The sequence below is a fragment of the Lagenorhynchus albirostris genome, chromosome 2 (genome assembly GCF_949774975.1).
Source record: "Lagenorhynchus albirostris chromosome 2, mLagAlb1.1, whole genome shotgun sequence".
NCBI lineage: Eukaryota > Metazoa > Chordata > Mammalia > Artiodactyla > Delphinidae > Lagenorhynchus > Lagenorhynchus albirostris.
The window spans coordinates 29,401,051-29,423,326 of NC_083096.1; the positions used below are offsets into that span (position 1 = coordinate 29,401,051).

General features: G+C 36.2%; 1 protein-coding gene and 1 pseudogene across 1 annotated transcript in view; one reads left to right on the top strand and one right to left on the bottom strand.

Moving 5' to 3' along the window:
• The window catches only part of WDR64 (WD repeat domain 64), a 153,624-nt gene that overhangs the window by 5,661 nt on the left and 125,687 nt on the right, over nt 1–22,276 (bottom strand). The window contains exons 22-27 of the mRNA XM_060142078.1: nt 21,256–21,314; nt 18,158–18,267; nt 7,401–7,589; nt 4,874–4,979; nt 2,050–2,130; nt 1,105–1,218 (exon numbers count right to left, since the gene is read on the bottom strand). Coding sequence (XP_059998061.1) covers nt 1,105–1,218; nt 2,050–2,130; nt 4,874–4,979; nt 7,401–7,589; nt 18,158–18,267; nt 21,256–21,314 — 659 coding nt within the window. The remainder of the gene's footprint in view (nt 1–1,104; nt 1,219–2,049; nt 2,131–4,873; nt 4,980–7,400; nt 7,590–18,157; nt 18,268–21,255; nt 21,315–22,276) is intronic.
• On the top strand, nt 21,552–22,194 carry LOC132516418 (protein-L-isoaspartate(D-aspartate) O-methyltransferase-like; annotated as a pseudogene).

The window sequence follows — 22,276 nt, forward strand, 5'->3', positions numbered from 1 at the left end:
ACTCGCTGCAACTAGAGAAAGCCCTCACACAGGAAACAAAGACTCAACACAGCCAAAAATAAATAAATTAATTAATTAATTTAAAAAAATATGTCAACTTAATTAGAAAAGTAATTTGTTAAATTTAAATAAATAAATAAATAAATAAATAAAATAAGGGAATTCCCTGGTGGTCCAGTGGTTAGGTCTCTGTGCTTCCACTGCATGGGTCACAGGTTTGATCCCTGGTTGGGTAATTAAGTTCCACATGCCATGTGGTGTGGCCAAAAAATAAAAATAATAAAAATAAAAATTACTGTATATTAGATCTTCCTCTTAATTTTTGATCAATTTTAATAACTAGATAAATGACCCACATTTTAAGTTAGGCTTATATAAACTTCCTAGAACTAGTAGAAGAGTTTTAAGGTTTGAGTTTTTTAGGCTGTTTGGTTAAGAGAATGAGCATGAAATTTGGAGTAAAATGTTGGCCTCAGGTTATCACTTAATTTTATGTGATCTTGGCAAGTCACTTAACCTCCCTTCTGGCTCCACTTTTTTCCAATTCTACAATGGGTATAACACTTTGTGTGATTTTTGTGAAAATCAAAAGAATCATTATAAAATACTATGTAAACTGTAAAGTTTGTGTTAGTTTTCCTACTAATATTGGGGTGGCCAAAAAGTTTCCTCGGGGTTTTCTGTAAGATTTTACTTTTACTTTTTGGCCAACCCAGTATGTGGAAAGCATTCTCCTTGACTTGGCTGGTAAGCCAGAAACTTACTGATGTCTTGGCTCCTTCAGGCAGGTACAATAATGTTAGGAAGCAAGGATGGCTACACAGCCCTCAGATATGTCATGTCATACTGCCTAGCTTTTAAAATTAGTCAGTGAACCTAAGTCTGACATTAGCTCTCAGAAAGTTTTACTTTTTCAGGCTCAGAGGTCTTGTTTGATTTTTCTGTCTGTCCAGGAAATTCATGATTTCCATCTCACTAAGATAAAACACATGCATCCTGGAATATTTGTAAACCAAGTAGGAACTGAGATAATTTTAGACCCAGAAATAAGAAACAATCCAAACAGAAATGGGATACACTATGGAATTCTAAGTACTAACTCACTCTTTCATGTTGAACATGGCTTCCCTTCTTCTTTCCTGGAATGCCATCTGAAAAGTCCCTTTGTGCCTCTGAACCAATTAGTGGAAGAAATCTTAGACTAGTGGGGCTTGGTACCTAGAAGCCATAAACAAGGAGTTAGACATACTTAAAGTGCTAACTTCTGTAATGTGAATTCAAGGGTGGGGGATAGGGAGTGAGAAGATTCAACTGCTTTAAAATATACCCACCTTCCCAGGAGCCCACTATTAATTCTGATACTTTACCCTTAGCATCATCTGTAGTTTAAGTGTTTGATACCTGTAATAGGTATCAACATGTTCTTGGGAAAGAGAATTAACATTTTAAGAAACAATAGGTTAAGATTAAGTTGTAATATTTTGTCTTTGGTTTATTATTCTTGGTTAATTCTTTAATTTAACAGGTTATCTGGGTTGGAGACTTGAAGGATGAATAGGGATTTGGAGGGAAACAAGTGGTGGATGAGTTATGGGCAGAGGGGCAGCACAGGCAAAGTCACAGAAGAGGAAAGAACAGTGATGCTTAAGGAATGGTAAGTAATTTAGCATAGCTGGAGTATAGGGTACGTGGGAGAATGTGGTGGAAAGTGGGGTTATACAGTTCAGGCAGAGATCAGATCATGAGAGGTTTGTATGCCAGGCTAAAGGCATCTGGATTTTATCCTCTAGGTGATGAAGAGCCAGGGTAAAGTTTGAAATAGTTTTCTGTAGTATTGTTTAGTGTGGAATGACAGAGACAAGTGGTCAAGGCCATTGACAAACAGAACTGAAGACTTCTCTGGGATCGGACACAACATGTTTATGGAAGCATCATTCTGCTTGGTTATGTGATTTTCTCCAACCTTGCTTTTTAGCCCAGGGTCAGGGATGAGATGTCAGATTCCCTATTGTTCTGTAACCACTCTACTCTTAGATACCTCCAACTCACCCTATATATAGGCAGAGAACCAAAAACAATCCCTGCCTCTCTGTTTTCAGTCATGAAACCTTCCAGGGCATGTCTTCGAATCTGCAAAGCAGAGGAGTGAATGTTTAAGCAAAAGGGCACATTACATCAGTGGCAAAATTCCTGGATTCAAATTCTGTCACTTACTAGCTGCATGATCTTAAGCAAATTCTTTCCCTGTTGATGAGTTATGAGGATCAAATGCACATAGTGATGTGCTACTTAAATGTGAGTTAGTGCTATTGTTTTATTATTTTTTTTGTTTTATTTTTTTATTTTTTATTTATTGTTTTATTACTAATAACAATATGTCAAAAAGAAATTAACAGAAAAGAAGTGAATTGATAAATATTACACAATTGAGAATGAAAAGGAATGGGCAAAACAAAATTGCTAGTAGAAATCAGAGATTCCTTAGCAAAAGGTATTTTACCTCAAGCATTAACTCTTTGTTATTTTACCAACAAACTGAGAAGATAAAGGTGTGGTAAGAAGAGGGCATTCAGTTGTTTCAAGAGCTTTAAAACATTTCTAAAGACTTCCCCAAATTTATTTAATATTTCAGTTAAATTACTTAAAAATTTATCTCTTCAAATTGGAAGAAAATATTAAAAGTGAATACCAATCTTCATTTTTAGGTTGTGCTATTCAACAAAATTGAGGAATTTTTATATGCTATACATGTATCTTTGCCCATAAAGAGCTTATGATTTATTGGTGGAGGTGAGAAGCAAGAGTAAGTATACCAATAATTCTAGTTCAGTGTAGAACATGGTAAGTGAACATGTTATGAGACACAAAGCAAGAAGAGATTGGGGCCTTTGGGAAAAGTGGAATTAACATTTATTGAGTACCTATGATGTACCTCATATATATTTTCTCATTTAATCCTCACAAGAACTCTTTGAAGGATTAGATTATTAGTTATTAGAGAAAATAACATCTAAGATTAAACCTAAGTCTGTTACATTCCACAGCCAGTCCCTTTCCTGCCTGTCAGCCTGTCCTCTGGGAGAAACTGAGTTCCGTTTGGACAGAAAGCTAGGGTTTATAAAAATTGTTTCATTTGAAAAGTGTTAAATATTTATTAAACATGAAGTTGATGCTGTGAAAGAATAATGACATAATGAACACTGCTCTGTTTTACAAATTAGAACAATACCCTCAACTTTGAGGTTTTCAGTGTGCCATTCCCAGTCCTTTTCATCTGCTCTCAAACATAATCTGAATGTTATATTCTTAATTCTCTTGCTTTTATTTATACAATTTTACCTTTTATGCTTTTTGCCAAAACAATATTTTATTTAGTTTTTCCTCTCCTCTATTTTTATCTAAATGAAATCGCTATGTATGTATTCTTATGCAAAACTTTTCTCATTCAATAGTATGTCTCAAACACTCATTTGTGTAGGTGAGTGCTATTCTAGTTCATTTAGTTTTACTGTGCCATAGTATTTCAATTTATAAATATGCCATAATTTAGTTACCAGTTATACTGTTGATGAGCATTTAGGCTGCTTTCAGGTTTTTGCTGTTACAAACAATACTGCTCTGAGCTCTCTTGTTCCTGCCTCCCAAACACATGCTCAAGAATTTCTACTCAGCAGAGTATGCTTATTTTCAACTTTACTAGATAATGCCTGTCACATAATTTTCCAAAGTGATTCTAGCAGTTTACACTATTTCCACTAGCAGATTATTGTTCTGATTGTTCCAAATGCACACCAGTTGTCAGACTTTTTGATATTTGCCAAGTTGGTGGCTGTAAAATGCTATCTTATAATATTATTGATGTGCATTTCCATGATTACTAATGAGGCTGAGCATCTTTTCATGTATTTATTGGTAATTTTTTTTCCTTTTGTGAAGCATCTATTCAAGTATTTGACTCTTTTTTAAATTGGACTACCTTTTCTACTTACTGATTTTTTCCTATTCTGGATACTAATACATTGTCAGTTACAGAGTAGGATGGACTTTGACAGAGAGAGATCATGGATATGGCAAGGGTAGACCAGGTGGACTATAGGGACAGAATACTGAGAAAAATGTTCAGGAAAACAACAATTAGTCTGATTTACAGAGGGTTGGGCAACTGTAGGTTAGAAATGGGAGATAAGTTTGGTTTGTATTGTTGAAAATCTTGAGGAAATCCATTTTAATTAATTAATGCCAGACCTTAGCCTAAAGACTCATGCTATATCCGTTTTTTAGAAATTTTAGAAATTGAAATAGAATAAATAACAGTGTACATTTCTCTCCTGTTTCTGCACGGAAGAAAAGTGTGTCTATCTGTGATAAGCAGAATAATGGTAACCGAAGATATTCGCACCCTATTCCTCTCACCTGGAATCTGTGAATATATTGCCTCACTTGGCGAAAGAGACTTTGCAGATGTGGCTAAGGTTAAGAACCTTGTGATGGATTATCCAGGTGGGCCCAATCTAGTCACAGGAATTTTTAAAAGCAGAGAATATTTCCCACTGGTCAGAGAGACATGTGACCACAGAAGAATGGGCAGAGAGTTGCAACATTTCTGGCTTTGAAGATGAAGGAAGGGGACCACAAACTAAGGAGTGTGAGATTCTCCCCTAGAGCCTCCAGAAAGGAAACAGCTCTGGCAACACCAGTAAAACCAGAGTCAGACTTTTGATCTACAGAACTGTGAAATAACTAATTTGTATTGTTTAAGCCACCAAGTTTGCAGGGATATGTAACAGCAGCGATAGAAAACGAATACACTGGGCACATCTAAATTCAAAAAAGCAAAAGCAAAAGTTTTTGTTTGTTTGTTTTTTAAGGTTACCTTGGGAGAAGAAAGAGAGTTAAAATACTTAAAATCATGTTCCACTTCAAAGGCCTTAGGAGGTGTACGCTTGAAGAGCAAAGACATCGAGCTCATTTTTTCCCATCTGCATATAAAGATACACATACACACATACACACAAAAACAGTTAAGGACATGCCCACGCCTTTTATTTTCTGCCTAATCAGCAAGTATCCATCATGTACTTCTTTGTCTGGGCCTCCAAATTCTCTTGGCTCCCATGGCACCAGTCCTAACCATGTGACTTTTGCACTTAACTCTTATTCCACTTGCCTTCCCAGATTTCCCTCCAAAGAAACCACAGAGATGTCTACTAAACCTGAACATTCCATGTAGTTAAATTCATTAATAGCCATTGGGGGGGAAAAAGAACAGTATAGTAAGGATGAGGAAATCTCTGGTATAAAACCAAAGTTTGATTTTTTTTTGTGACTCAGGTCAGCTCCCACTATAGTTAAAACTTACTTATGCATATATTTTAAAAGTTATAACCAAGTATTAAAACATTTTTTAAAGATAATAAGTAGTATGTTCTAAAATGCAGTACTTGTACAGAAGAAGGCCTGATTTGCTACACACAAGACATAATTATTTACTTATAACAAAATGTGAACACATATCCTACTTTAAGCTATCCCAAATATATCATATCATTTCAAACTTCTGTATCTATCATTTATATCTCTTGCGTCTGCTTGTAATGTTCTCCACTAGTCATTCTTTTTTTGTTCCACAATATCTTTTGAGTGCCTACTTTGTGCTAAGTACTGAACTAAGAACTGGGTATATAAAGATGTATAAAACATGGTTCTTGTCCTCAAGGAACTCAGAGAATAATGAAGGAATGCATATTAACAAAATTAGAATATAGTGTTTTCAGTACTAAGATACATGGATGCTCAAGGCTCAGCAATTACCCGAGGAGATTGATCAACTTTGCTTGGTGAACTTTATCATATCCTGATGAGTCTTGGCTCTACTATACCACCTCTTACATTTTAGCCAGACTTCTTCCCCAGTGTTCCTTACTGCCCAGCTAAGGCAAGCCTTGAACACTGCAGTGGGATTTTGGCAGTCATTTGGAACCCTTGTTAATTGTTCCCAAACTGTTCCTGTTTTGCACCACATTCTGTGTGGTTTGTGACTCAGCTTCAATTCCTATTTACAGCCATTCTACCAACTTTTGGACTAGATGACGGCATTGTGTCTCCCCAGCTTTGACCCACTTAGGATTTCCCTAAAAGACCTTATTTAAGACAGTCCTCTCTGATTCTTCACACTTTGGATTCATCTTGTCAGCTATTCCAGCTCTGGTCTGCTGGATATTACCAGTCTAGGCAGTCTGGTCCTGTGAGGGCTAGACATTTAGACATCTATAATCTAGGTCTGAGCTTTGCTGATGTTGAAAGCTCAAATGAGCACCAATCTCTTCCATTATAACAAAGATTCAGCCATGGTCAAAACCAGGACTGAGCTTTGCAAAAGCATAAAACACATTTTGACCAATATTTTATTCTTTACTGGAGGACTATCCTCCCTCCCCTATGCCTTTAAGCATGCTCAAGTCTCCCCCACAAACAATCAAACACATGAAACAAACTATTCTTCATCCTTACAACTATTTGACTTCCTTGCAAAGTAATCTATACTGTCATCACCTCATGTCTCTTATTTATTTCTCAACCAAGACAATGTGAATTTTTACCCATCACTCTTTGAAATTTCACTCTCTAGAATCATCAGTGACCTTTCAGCTGACAGACATGCCCAAACCAGTGTTTACTGTTCTCTTGTCCTATGTGACCTTCACTGCCACATTCTACAAACGTGTCCTCTCTACCACTTTTCTTATTCTCTCCTCCCTTGATTTCCATCACACCACTTGTTTATGACTTTCAACATGTTGGCTACTCCTTTTTAATGTTTTTCACTGTTTTTTCTTCCTTGGCCTGCTCTTTACAGGCTATTTCTTGATTTCTTCCTCAGTTTTCTGGTTTTTTTTTTTCCTCACTCTATACACAGGACATAAGTGACTTTTCCACATTGAAAATACTACTATGCTGATGACACCAAAATCTTTACCTATAAGTCTGACCTCTTTTGGGAGCTCCAAACAGATCTCACTGCTCATTAAATATATCCACTTGGAAGTCCCACAAACACCTCAGACTTAAACCTGTCCAAAACCAAACTTACCACCTTTTTCTTCAGACCTGCTCTTCCCCTTAGGTATTCTGTCACAGTGATTCCCGTAAAGTTAAAAATCCTTATGTTGGCCCATAAAAGTCTTACTGTGCTTTGGCCCCTATAGACTTTTCTCATTTTATTTCCTACTATATCCTCCCTAATTACTCCCTGGACTCCAAGCCTTGAAAGACTAACATAGTCTTTCACTGTTTAGTGCCTTTGCTTAAGCAATTGCCTCTTTGGTCTTTGTTTGATTAAATCCTATGTATCACAGTATCATGTAGTTTAATTTCATCTTCGGGAAACCAAATGCTCTTACCTTTGCCGGTCAAATACCAGAGGATATTCATATTTTTGCTTCTTCTCTGTGAACTTGCTTTCTTCTTTTATTTCTATGGGATATTCATTAACATCACAAGGCAAAATAAAATCACTTGTCTGTGATATTTCAAAGATTCTTCGCTGTCCAAAATATCCACAGTAATGACCATTGAGAGCATGCCAGAGCCTGGGGAAAGGCAAAAGTAGGGAGAAGAACATAACTGGAATTCAGTAGAAGTTATTCTGTTTATTAGATCATTTATGTAGATTTTCACTGGCCCAACAGGTATTTTAAACTTGGGTCCAGGACTCTTCCTATTAAATATATGGAGCTAATCATAACATAAACATTTTTATCAGTTAGAATTCTAATCTACAACAATTTTGGAAATGTCAATTTAAATCTATACTTATGATAATCATTTATTAAACCCAGAAGACAAGAAATAGATTTTTCCCAAAATAACAACACATGTTCAACCTCATCATGTTGACTTGTCAGTTGAATTAAGCTGTAGAATGGGTCATATCTCAGCTGTCTACTTTCTGTATCAGCATCAATAGAACTCATGAGAGGAGATAGCTACTAATGGTTTCACTCTTACCAAAATCATCTCAACCTCCATCTACATTTCCTACTATTGTGGAAACACCATACTATTTTTTACAACTGAGTTCTGCAATAAAGTGGGAGAAGTGGTTCTTTATACATATGCATTATGTCACTCCAAGAAGTCCTTCTAAATAGCCCACATGGTTTAAAGTCATACAGAATGTCATTAGCAGGAGTATGTGCTAATACATAAATAAGACAAATAAATTATTGTTTGGCAGATCTTCTGTTTCTGTCTTGATTTCAAGCTTAAAATTGCATATGATGGAAACAATCATAATGTGCCTGCCTCAATGACCCAGAAGAAAAATAATAATCTAAATGAACAACCTAAATGAATTAGATTTAGAGGAGAATAATCGAAATGAATTAAGAGTAGACTCCACAAAGTACAAGTGGTATCCCAGATCAAAGAGGTAGGCACTGAGGAGTAGGTAAAACAGAGGTATCCAGTCAGGAAACCTCACACCTGACAGTGTCCTGAGAATGTACCATTCCTTCCATATTTCAATTCCCCAATGCTACATAGGTGTTTTCATGGACTTCCCAGAGGCTTGACCAAAGTGAAATGGACTAGCCCTTTCAACACAGAAGTTAGAGGGGTAAGGGACTAACTTTAGGACAACCCTAAATTCATTCTGCTGGAGGCAAGGACTGAAGTAATGTTTGGTCTCCTTGTTTTGTGGTGTTTCCTACTCCATGTGAAACTCTCCCAAGTGACTGATCCTATCTCTCAGCCTGAATTTCTGAGCCTCAGATATGGATCCTTAGCCCTTTCTATCCTCTGTCCCAGAGCTAAGCTTTTATTATGCTTTTTCCTATTACAAAATCAACCTTTTTGACAACAAGAGTTAGAGTGTTAAAACTGCCTACTCCTTTAGAAAGTGGCAGCAAGTTTTAGCAGAAGGACTTATTTATGAAGAGAACTGTATTCTGAGATAGCTACTAATAGAGCTAGGTTTTTTGAACTGAGTATTTAGGGATAACTTCACTTGAAGGAATTGTAAGAGTAATTTCTCCATACCAAGGATAACTGGTTTGAGCAGGAAATGCTTATAACAACAGAAGTGTGCACACATGTAACATGGGGAGTGTGTGTGTGCGTGTTTGTGCATTACAGTGCCCAAGTAACACTTCTGATGACAGGTAGCTGAAAATAAGCTGGAGCAGAGACTCAAGGGACAGAGTTGTGAAAAACATCTATAATAATTACATGTAATTTTCATGTCAATTCATTTTTTCTACGAATAAAACAACAGATCTCCTCTTTGACAGAGCAAACAGTTCTGTTTGCCCTCAAATAAGACCTTACCCCAAAGATTCACCTTGAACTCAACATTTCTAAGTTTTTCATCTTTCCACATTGCAAATATTTTCCTTTTTTATTTTAATGTCTCCTCTCTCAATGAATGGCACCAATATTCACCTAGTTTTATAATGCCAGGAGTCATTCTTGACATCTATCTCTTACCTTCTCTGTCAGTTAAAGTTCACATCTTCTGGATTTTACCTCCTAGATAGTTCTCAAATGCAAAATATTTATTCCCAGCACTGTTACCACTCCCCTAGTTCATGCCACTATATTCACCACAGACATCTAACTAGTCTCTTTGTTCTCACTTTTGCTGCTCCAAAATCCATTCTCCACACATTTTTATTTTTTAAATGTAACTCAAATTATGTTAGTCACCCACTTAAAATCCTTTGGTGGCTATTTATTTCAAGGTGAAGATCCAAACCCTGAACAATGTCTGCTACATGCTACATGGACTTGTCCCTGTCTAAATCACCAGCCTCAAGCTCATACAGCTAGCTAAAATCTTTTGAATTTCAGACCAGAGTCATTCATGCAACATAAAATTTTTCATCTTCATTATGTTTAAACTCTCTAAAATACTTTGAAGCCTCTTTATCTCTCTTGATCTTATGTAACTTTATGCCCTTAAAAGAACAATTCATCATCATGATTTTTTAAATGTAATTTTAAAAAAATTTATTTTATAATGATGTATAGTTGATTAACAATTTTGTGTTGGTTTCAGGTGTACAATAGAGTGATTCCGTTTTACATATACATGCATCTATTCTTTTTCAAATTATTTTCCCATTTAGGTTTTTACAGAGTATTGGGCAGAGCTCCCTGTGCTATGAACTAGGCCCTTGTTGGTTACCTGTTTTGAATATAGCAGTGTGTACTATCAATCGCAAATTCCCGATCTATCCCTCCCCCCTCCCCTCCTCCCTGGTAACCAGAGGTTCATTCTCTGAGTCTGTTTCTGTTTTGTAAATAAGTTCATTGTATCTTTTTTTTTTTTTAGATTCTGCATGTAAGCAATATCATGTGATATTTTTCTCTGTCTGACTTACTTCAGTTAGTATGATAATCTCCAGGTCCATCCATGTTGCTGCAAGAGGCATTATTTCTTTCTTTTTAATGGCTGAGTAATATTCCATTGTATATATGTTCCACATCTTCTTTATCCATTCATCTGTCAATGGATATTTCGGTTGCTTCCATGTCTTGCCTATTGTAAACAGTGCTGCAATGAACACTGTGGTGCATGTATCCTTTCAGACCATGTTTTTCTCAGGATATATGCCCAGGAGTGGGATTGCTGGGTCATATGGCAGCTCAATTTTTAGTTTCTTCAGTAACCTCCTTACTGTTCTCTATAGTGGCTGTACCAATTTACATTCCCACCAACAGTGTAGGAGGGTTCCCTTTTCCCCTCTCCAGCATTTGCTATTTGTAGACTTTTTGGTGATGGCCATTCTGACTGGTGTAAGGTGATATCTTATTGCAGTTTTGATTTACATTTCTCTAATAATTAGTGATGCTGAGCATCTTTTCATGTACCTCTTGGCCATTTGTATGTCTTCTGTGGAGAAATGTCTATTTAGATCTTCTGCCCATTTTTTGATTGGTTTAATTTTTTTGATATTGAGCCACATGAGCTGTTTGCAAATTTTGGAGATTAATCTGTTGTCGGTCACATTATTTACAAATATTTTCTCCCATTCTGTGGGTCATCTTATCATTTTGTTTATGTCTTCCTTTGGTGTTCAAAGCTTTTGAGTTTAATTAAGTCCCCCTTGTTTATGTTTTTTTCCATTACTTCAGGAGACAGATTGAAAAAGATATTGCTGCGATTTATGTCAAAGAGTGTTCTGCCTATATTTTCCTCTGAGAGTTTTATAGTATCCAGTCTTATATTTAGCTCTTTAATCCATTTGGGGTTTATTTTTGTATATGGTGTTAAAGAAAGTTCTAATTTTTCACATGTAGCTGTCCAGTTTTCCCAGAACCATGTATTGAAGAGACTGTCTTTTCTCCATTGTATATTCTTGCCTCCTTTTTCATAGGTGAATAGACCAGAGGTGCATGGGTTTAGTTCTGGGCTTTCTATCCTGTTACATTGATCTATATTTCTGTTTTTGTGCCAGTACCGTATGTGTTGATTACTGTATCTTTGTAGTATAGTCTGAATTCAGGGACCCTGATTCCTCCAGCTCCATTTTTCTTTCTCAAAATTGCTTTGGCTATTTGGGGTCTTTTGTGTCTCCATACAAATTATAAGATTTTTTGTTCTAGTTCTGTGAAAAATGCCATTGGTGATTTGACAGGTATTGCACTGAATCTGTAGATTGCTTTGGGTAGTACAGTCATTTTGACAATATTGATTCTTCCAATCCAAGAACATGGAATATCTTTCCATCTGATTGTGTCATCTTCAGTTTCTTTCATCAGCATCTTATAGTTTTCAGAGTGCAGGTCTTTTGCAGGTTTATTTTTAGGTATTTTATTCTTTTGGAAGCGATGGTAAATGGGATTGTTTCTTTAATTTCTCTTTCTGATCTTTTGTTGTTAGTAGAAATGAAACAGATTTCTGTGTATTTATTTTGTGTCCTGCAACTTTACCGAATTCATTGATGAGCTCTACTAGTTTTCTGGTAGTTTCTTTAGGATTTTCTATGTATAGTATCATGTCATCTGCAAACAGTGACAATTTTACTTCTTCTTTTCCAATTTGGATTTTCTTTATTTCTTTTTCTTCTCTGGTTGCCATGGCTAGGACCTCCAAAACTATGTTGAACAAAAGTGGAGAGAGTGGACATCCTTGTATTGTTCCTGATCTTAGAGGAAAGGCTTTCAGCTTTTCACCATTGAATATGATGTTAGCTGTAGGTTTGTCATATATGGCCTTTATTATGTTGAGGTAGGTTCCCTCTATGCCCATTTTCTGGAGAGTTTTTAACATAAATGGGTGTTGAATTTTGTCAAAAGCTTTTTCTGCATCTATTGAGATGATCATATGGATTTTATTCTTCAATTTGTTGATGTGGTGTATCTCACAGATCGATTTGCGGTTATTGAAAAATCCTTGAAGCTCTGGAATAAATCCAGCTTGATCATGATGTATGATCCTTTTTATGTATTGTTGGATTATGTTTGCTAGTATTTTGTTGAGGATTTTTGCATGTATGTTCATCAGTGTTATTGGTGTGTAATTTTCTTTTCTTGTGGTAACTGTCTGGTTTTTGTATCAGGGTGATGGTGACTCATAGAATGAGTTTGGGAGTGTCCCTTCCTCTGAAATTTCTTGGAATAGTTTCAGAAGGATAGTTGTTAACTCTTCTCTAAATGTTTGATAGAATTCATCTCTGAAGCCATCTGTTCTTGGACTTTGCTGGAAGTTTTTAAATCACAGTTGCAATTTCAGTACCTGTGATTGGTCTGTTCATATTTTCTATTTCTTCCTGATTCAGTCTTGGGAGATTGTACCTCTAAGAATTTGTCCATTTCTTCTAGGTTGTCCATATTTTTGGCATATAGTTGCTGTTACTAGTCTCTTACCATCCTTTGATTTCTGTGGTGTCCGTTGTAGCTTTTCCTTTTTCATTTCTAATTTTATTGATTTGAGCCCTCTCCCTCTTTTTCTTGATGAGTCTGGCTAAAGCTTTATCAATTTTGTTTATCTTTTCAAAGAAGCAGCTTTTAGTTTCATTGATTTTTTCTATTCTTTTATTCATCTCTATTTTATTTATTTCTGCTCTGGTCTTTATGATTTCTGTCCTTTTACTAACTTTGGGTTTTGTTTGCTCTTCTTTCTCCAGTTGCTTTACATGTAAGGTTAGGTTGTTTGTTTAAGATTTTTCTTGTTTCCTGAGGTACAATTTTATTGCTATAAACTTCCCTCTTATAACTGCTTTTGCTGCATCCCATATGTTTTGGATCATCATGTTTTCATTTTCATTTGTCTCTGGGTATATTTTGGTTTTCTCTTTGATTTCTTCAGTGATCCATTGGTTGCTTAGAAGCATATTGTTTAGGCTCCACTTTTTTTTTAATAGTTTTTTTCTTGTAGTTGATTTCTGATCTCATAGTATTGTGGTTGGAAAAGATGCTTAATATGATTTCAATTTTCTTAAATTTTTTGACGTTTGCTTTATGGCCCAGCATGTGATCTATCCAGGAGAATATTCCATGATCACTTGGAAAGAATGTGTATTCTGCTGCTTTCAGATGGAATGCTCTATAAATATCAGTTAAGTTCATCTGTTCTAATGTGTCATTTAAGGCCTGTGTTTCCTTATTGATTTTCTGTCTGGATGATCTATTTATTGATGAAAGTGGGGTGTTAAATTTCCCCAGTATTATTGTGTTGCTGTTGATTTCTCCTTTTATGGCTATTAGCATTTGCCTTATATATTGAGGTGCTCCTATGTTGGGTGCATATATATTTACAATTGTTATGTCTTCTTCTTGGATTGATCCCTTGATCATTATGTAGTATCTGTCTTTGTCTCTTTTAACAGTCTTTAAGTCTATTTTTTCTGATATGAGTATTGCTACTCCAAATTTATTTGATTTCCATTTGCATGGAATACATTTTTCCATCCCTCACTTTCAGTCTGTATGTGTCCTTGATCTGAAATGGGTCTCTTGAAGATGGCATATATGCATGTCTTGTTTTTGTATACATTCAGCCAACTTATGTCTTTTGGTTGGAGCAGTTAATCCATTTACATTCAAGGTAATTCTTGAAATGTATTTCTTATTGCCATTTTGTTAATTGTTTTGAATTTGCTTTCATAGGTCTTTTTTCTTCCCTTCCTCTTTTGGTCTCTTCTCTTGTGATTTGATAACTAACTTTACTGTCATGTTTAGATTCCTTTTTCTTTTTTGTGTGTGTATCTATTGTAGATTTTTGGTTTGCAGTTACCATCAGGTTTTGATAAAGCAGTCTCTAAATAAATAAGTTTTAAGTTACTGGTCTCTTAAATTTCAGATACATTTCCAATATTCTGCATTTGTACTCTCTTCTTATCACAATTGCTGGTTTTGATATACTATTAGGCAGGCCAAAAAGTTCATTCAGGTTTTTCATAACACTGAACGAACTTTTTGGCCAAGCCAATATTCGTGTGTGGATGGTTTCCTACCTTTACTGCATGTTTGCCTTTACTGGTGAACTTTTCCATTCATAATTTTCTTGTTTCTAGTTGTGGCCTTTTCTTTTCTGCCTAGAGAAGTTCCCTTAGCATTTCTGTAAAGCTGGTTTGGTCATGCTGAATTCTCTTAGCTTTTTGTAAAGCTTTATTTCTCCATCATATCTGAACAAGAGCTTTGCTGGGTAGTTTTCTTGGTTGTAGGTTCTTCCCTTTCATCACTTTAAATATATCATGCCACTCCCTTCTGGTCTGCAGAATTTCTGCTGAGAAATCAGCCAATAACCTTATGGAAGTTCCCTTGTACATTATTTGTTGTTTTTCCCTTGTTGCTTTTAATATTTTCTCTTTATTTTTAATTTTTGTCAGTTTGATTCATATGTCTTGTCATGTTCCTCCTTGAGTTCTTCCTGCCTGGCACTCTCTGCACTTCCTGGACTTGGGTGACTCTTTTCTTTCTCATGTTAGGGAAGTTTTCAGCTATTATTCTTCAAATATTTTTCAGGCCCTTTCTCTCTTCTCCTTCTGGGACCCCTATAATGTGAATGTTGGTGAGTTTAATGTCCCAGAGGTCTCTTAAACTGTCCTCATGTCTTTTCATTCTTTTTTCTATATTCTATTCTACAACAATGATTTCCACCATTTTCTCTTCCAGCTCAATTATCCATTCTTCTGCCTCAGTTGTTCTGTTATCGATTCCTTCTAGTGTATTTTTCATTTCAGTTATTGTATTGTTCCTCTCTGTTTGTTTGTTCTTAAGTTCTTTGAGGTCTTTGTTAAACATTTCTTCTATCTTCTGTCTCTGTGCCTCTACTCTTTTTTCTGAGATCTTGGATCATCTTTACTGTCATTACTCTGAATTCTTTTTCAGGTAGATTGCCTATCTCCACTTCACTTAGTTGCTCTTCTGGGGTTTTATCTTATTCCTTCTTCTGGGACAGAGTCCTCTGTCATCTCATTTTGTCTAACTTTCTGTGATTGTGGTTTCCATTCTTCAGGCTGCAGTGTTGTAGTTCTTCTTGCTTCTGCTGTCTGCCCTCTTGTGGATAAGGCTGTCTAAGAGGCTTGTGCAGGCTTCCTGGTGAGAGGGACTTGGACCTGCCCACTAGTGGGTGGAGCTGGGTCTTGTCCCTCTGGTGGGCAGGGCCTTGTCAAGCAGTGTGTTTATCAGGTGGCTGTTTTATCAGGAAGACTTTAAGTGACCTGTCTGCTGATGGTTCAGGTTGTATTCCCATCATGTTGGTTGTTTGGCCTGAGGCATCCCAGCAATGGAGCCCACAGGCTGTTGGGTGGGGCCAGGTCTTGTTGAGAAAATGGTAGCCTCCAAGAGGGCTCACACCAATGAGTACTCACCTGAACTGTTGCCATCAGTGTCCTTGTCCCTGCAGTGAGCCATAGCCAGCCCCCCACCTCTAATACTAGCAGGTAAGTCTGGCCCAGTCTCTTATGATTTCACCACTTTTTCCCTGGGTCCTGGTACACATGAGGCCCTGTGTGCACCCTCCAAGAGTGGAGTTTCTGTTTCCACCATACTGTTGAATTCCTGTGATCAAACCCCACTAGCCTTCAAAGCCAAATTTTCTGGGGGCTCCTCCTTCCATTGCCAGACACCCAGGCTGGGGAGCCTGACATGGTGCTCAGAACTTTCACTCTGTGGGAGAATTTCTGTGATATAATTATTTTCAAGTTTGTGGGTCACCCACTCAGAGTGTATGGGATTGATTTTATCATGATTGCACCCCTCCTACCATCTTGTTGTGGCTTTTTCTTTGTCTTTGGATGTAAGGTGTCTTTTTTGGTAGGTTCCAGCTTTTTCTCTTGGTGTTTGTTCAGCAGTTAGTTGTAATTTTGGTGTTTCTGTAAGAAGGGAACTTACATCCTTCTTCTCTGCTGTCTTGTCTCCTCCTCCTCATTATCATGATTTTAAGACATTTTAATATGTAGCAATCTGTCTCAATAATGATCATAAAAGTTCCTTTTTCTTTATGTATATGTATTTTTAGCATTTTGTGTATGTATAGTTAGTATTACTAGGCAATTAAAAACAAGTAGGCTTTGTAGAGCATGGCCATTATAGTTATTAATACTGAGGTAGTAGATATTAAAAGTCCTCATTAGAAGCAAAAAAATATTTTGTAACTATGTATGGTGACAAATATTAACTAGACTTATTGTAATCATTTCACAGTATATACATATATTGAAACATTATGTTGTACACCTGACACTAATATAATGTTATATATAAATTATATCTCAATTTTAAAAAAGAAAGCTGATCCTGAAGGGAAGCTCTCTAGAGAATGTAATTGATTACAGTCCTAGTAAATCATCTCTGTTTGCTCCAATTGCAGCACTGTGCTCACCCCTCTGAAGCAGGTGAAGCAACCAAGGAAGAAAAGAACCATAAAAACAAGTAGGCTTTGTAATATCAATCACATTGTCATTGAAACAATTAGCTCACTTTCACTTTTCTCAGTATTAGTTGTTCTTTCCTATGATTTTTTTAATGACTTCTGGTCCTATGTATCCTATGGTCTTCTCTGGGCTTGGGTCTATCTCTTAGCTACCCATATTGCTTAATGATTTGAGATAATTCTGTAAGAACACTTGTATTGAAAGTATTTATTATCCTTTTAATGTTGATGAGCATGACATCTCATTTCCTTGGGTGTGGAAAAGAATTGCAAATCAGTGGTTACCTTCTCAAAGCCCTTTTGTGTCATGTTTTATTTGTTTGTTTATTTATTTTAATCAAGATTGCTTTTATGATGCTAGAGAGGGTGTGAAGTAAAGGGAACCCTCTTGCACTGTTTGTGGGAATGTAAATTGATACAGCCACTATGGAGAGCAGTATGGAGGTTCCTTAAAAAGCTACAAATAGAACTACCATATGACCCAGCAATCCCACTACTGGGCATATACCCTGAGAAAACCATAATTCAAAAAGGGTCATGTACCACAATGTTCATTGCAGCACTATTCACAATAGCCAGGATATGGAAGCAACCTAAGTGTCCATCGACAGGTGAATGGATAAAGATGATGTGGCACATATATACAATGAAATATTACTCAACCATAAAAAGAAATGAAATTGAGTTTTTTGTAATGAGGTGGATGGACCTAGAGTCTGTCATACAGAGTGAAGTCAGAAAGAGAAAAACAAATACTGTGTGTTAACACATATATATGGGATCTAAAAACAAAAAAAGTGGTTCTAATGAACCTAGGGGCAGACAGGAATAAACACGCAGATGTAGAGAATGGACTTGAGGACACAGGGAGGGGGAAAGGTAAGCTGGGACGAAGTGAGAGAGTAGCATTGACATATACACACTACCACATGTAAAATAGATAGCTAGTGGGAAGCAGCCGCATAGCACAGGGAGATCAGCTAGGTGCTTTGTGACCACCTAGAGGGGTGGAATAGGGAGGGAGGGAGGGAGACACAAGAGGGAGGGGATACGGAGGTATATATATGTGTATAGCTGATTCACTTTGTTATACACCAGAAACTAACATAACATTGTAAAGCAATTATACTCCAATAAAGTTGTTAAAAATAAAATAAAATAAAATGTTTGTTTTCTCCGGGAAAAAAAAAAGATTACATTTATGGTATATACTCAAACTTTAGCTTAAAATCCTTTACCTCTCACACCCTGAATTCACTATATGAAGGTCCATACCTCACTGAGCCATCGATGGAGGCAGTCAGCACCACTTGTTTGTCTTCTACATAGATTATTTGAGTAATTTCTAAAGAATGAGCACGCCAGGACAGCAGCTGTTTGACTTTCTAGACAGCAACAATAAAGCATATCTCATGTAATAAGGATGTACTGATTCAAATTCAATCTTGAGCAAAAAAACGTTAATCATTAAAGAGCTAAGCTAATGAATGAATGGTGTGGACATCTGCACAAGACAATGAAATGCCCACCCCAATTATCTCTTCTTTTGCTTGTTGAGGTACCAAAAATTCTATTTATAGATATTTTTTAATCTATACATATCCCTGGAACAGGAACTATCTTACATCTTTAGCAACTTATCATTTAATTGAGGATTAGCAATTCATTTAGTTGAGGATAAACAGATGACTAGATGAAAGAAAAGTCTTGGTAGAAGTGTTGTGGGGGGCGGGGACTGAAAAATATAATAAGAAGCAGGAGAAAGCAGAGTTAAAAAGGAAGGCCAAAGGTGAGATTGGCAAGAAGACTTTTCCTATTTCCAAATTTTATCCAAAGATCCATGGCTAATTGTTTTTGTTTGTTTGTTTTGTTGTTGTTTTGGTGGTGATGGTGGGGTATATATGATAATTATATACCACAAGGAATTAATAAAAGGAATGGGCCCAGCTCATTCTCTCTCAAAGACATCTTGAGGCTTGATTGGTATGTTCCTTCAGGATGTGACTTATCCTCAACTTTAGAGCCTCTAAATGGACTCTAGAAGAAAATTTTAAACTGTGTGAACTAGAGCTGTCAACTGGGGAGCTTGCTCTGCAGTAATATCCCTGTAAAATATGTTCCCTCTCTATCACTGATGAACCCAAACTAAGATATTACTTCCTCCTGCTCATCTATGTGGGAGCTAGAATTCTGGCAGCTTAGAGTTCTATAAGGCCTGAATTCATTTGGACTTTAACATAGGTTAGGCAAAATTCCTCCTAAATTTCTTGACCTTCTGATTCAATTCCATGTTCCTAGAGAGCCAGGGTAAAATCTGCATTCTTCTACTTATTTTCTTAAAGCTTTTCAAGAACCTTTGGTCATCCAAAGGTTATTTCCCTGCCTTGGGATGGGATCCTCTAAGGCAAGTATTTCAATAATATGGACCACATCTATAGTAAGAAATACATTTTACTTCATGACCCAGTAAACACATGCAATACCTGCACATGCATCTGAAACAAGTTTCAGTAACCTTTACAAAGGATACTTAACTTTATTATGTATAATGTATACTGATATTGTCTATTCTATTCTATTGTATTCATTCCACTCCACTCTTCTATTTTCATAAAAATACTGCTTGTCACTTATTAAATTGATTTGATGACTCCCCCTAGTGGATAACATCCTGTAATTAGAAAATCACTGGTCTAAGACTTTTTTCTGTAGGCATGTGAATATAATCATGTATTACTTTCCTTTCTGTGGATAGGTTTTGACTACCCTATCTTTAGACTATCGGTATTCCATGGAGCATCTTTTAAACAGTACTGTTGCAAGAGAACCAGATTAACCTCTGATTTATAGACTGACATTTTCACTATAGTTGTAATCTATAACTGAATCTTGTTCAATGCATGGTACATATTAGTGTATGTAATAATGAGGCATCTTATGACCAGATTCTGTTATATATTTAAAAATAAGCAGCCAGATACAAATTGGAAAATCGCATTGTCCAAATAAAGAAAACGTTGAAATGAGGTTGAATAGGGAACAATTTAAACACATTGTTAAAATAGATTCTCTTTTAAATTGGTGAAAATGCTTTAAAATCAATTCCACTATTATTCTAATTCAATATTAATACATAACTTTGTTTTAAAGATTTTCTCTGAATTTTGAAAGGTCTTGATTGCCAGTTTGTAGGAAGTCCATTTGCAAAAATGTAGGTTTTGAATTGTATTTTTTATCTGCTCAAATTAATAGAATATTGATAATCATCATGAGTAAGAGAAAACAGTTAGATAACCCTCTACTCATAGATGGTTCAAGCATATGATTGTTTTTGTTCCGCTCATAACATGCCTTATAGTTGAAACAGTAAGTTGAAACTTACTGTTTTCCATTTGCTAGCTGTATGTGTTAGATATGGAAAGAGCATTAGATTAGAGGACAAGAACCCTGGTTCTGGCCCTGACTTCATCATTAACTGTGATGTGATCCCAGGCAGGCCACTCTGATTTCCCCTCTGCAAATTGAAGATAATCATACTAAAGCTAAATATCTGAACATTATAAAAACAATAATTGGTTCTTGGAAACAGAAAGAAAACCCATAGATCAAATGAAATAATGTTTGAAACAATAATCATTCTAAAACACTCTGCAGGAATCCTATCCTAATCCACGTATCCATATGTTAGTATTAATACCAATAATCCAAAACCAAAACATTATTATTTAAGTAAATATTTAGCTTTTGGATTTGAAGTATTAACTTTAAGGGAAATAAGCCTATGATAAAATAGTGCTTCTTTGCTGTACTCTTTAATTAGTGTTTAGTTTTTATAATATATGTAGTTATATTTGCATATCCACATACACACAAGAAGTGCATATTTAAATGGTTAACAAATAAGGATGTTGACATTTACATTGCATTAACACTAAAAATAGAATAGTATATATTTAATTATAAGGATGATTTAGACTAGAGGGGAAGAAGATTTTCTTGAAAATAATAATGTCTGGGAACTAGGCTGGGCTTGAAAGGAAAGGTTATGGAACTTTCTTCTATGAAGTTGTATAAGATATAGACAATGACTGGAGGACTAGATGATGTATGAATTCTTTTAAGCTCTGGGTTTCCACATAGACTCTAACAAATAAGTCAAAACATGAAACAGATGCAGAGTGACCAGTGGCTGGTTTGCTCACTCACTCATTCATCCCCTATTTTCTCCAGTACACCATTGTTATTTGCCATATAGCTTAAGTTTCAATAGTAGTATATATGACTTGAGAATAGGCAGTTGTGTCCTGTATTTCTATTTTTTGTGGTGTCTAGCTCAATTGATTCATTAATTAAACTAAAACTAAAGTTCTTACCTTTTCATCATGAGGTGGATCCAGGAAGGAACTAATACTGCAAAGGATAACGTGTCCTTCTGTGTGAAATTTAAACATTGGAATTTTTAATTAGATATTCTGTTGTCTAAGTAAATACTATTCAGACTTGTTTTGAATCAGGCATTTAAAATGGTAAATAAAATAGTATCTGAGAGGTGCAGTGGAGGCAGCTGCAGCAGGGACGCGAGCAAGGCAGTGACCATGTGGGAAGTGTTCTCACTCTTGGGAAGCTGCTGGGCACCGTTGTTGCGCTGGACGTGGTCCTGTGCCTGCTCTGAGTGTTCTTAGCGATGGCCTGAAAATCTGGTGGTGTCAGCCACTCGGAGCAAATCCACAACCTCCGCAAAAATGGAATCATCAAGACAAAGTATTTGAAGTAATGCTGGCCACAGACCACTCCCACTATGCAAGATGAAACCCTTATATGGATTCTCCACAATCAATAGGGTTCCAAGCAAAAATCAGTGCTCCACACATGTATGCATATGCACTTGTACTTCTATTTGATTAATTGCATGAAGGAGCTAAAGCTTTTGATGTAGATATGGAAGTGGAATTCTTCATGTTTTGCATGAAGTTGGATCTAGTGGAAAAGTCATAGGAATTGATCACATTAAAGAGCTAGTAGATTATCCAATGCTTTTGTTTTCAGGGAGAGTGCAACTTGTTGTGGGAGATGGAAGAATGGAGTATGCTGAAGAAACTCCGTATGATGTTATTCGTGTAGGAGCTGCAACCCCAGTTGTGCCCCAGGCTCTAATAGACCAGTTAAAGCCTGGTGGAAGATTGATATTACCGGTTGGTCCTGCAGGTGGAAACCAGATGTTGGAACAGTGTGACAAGCTACAAGATGGCAGTGATATACATGGCTTTAACAGATTAAAAAAAACAAAAACAAAAAACCCCACAGTGGTCTAGGGATGAACTGCTGCTTTTTAGCAACATCAGCTTGACCTGTATATAATATTACAGTGGATTGCTCACCTCAGTCCTTAAAGCT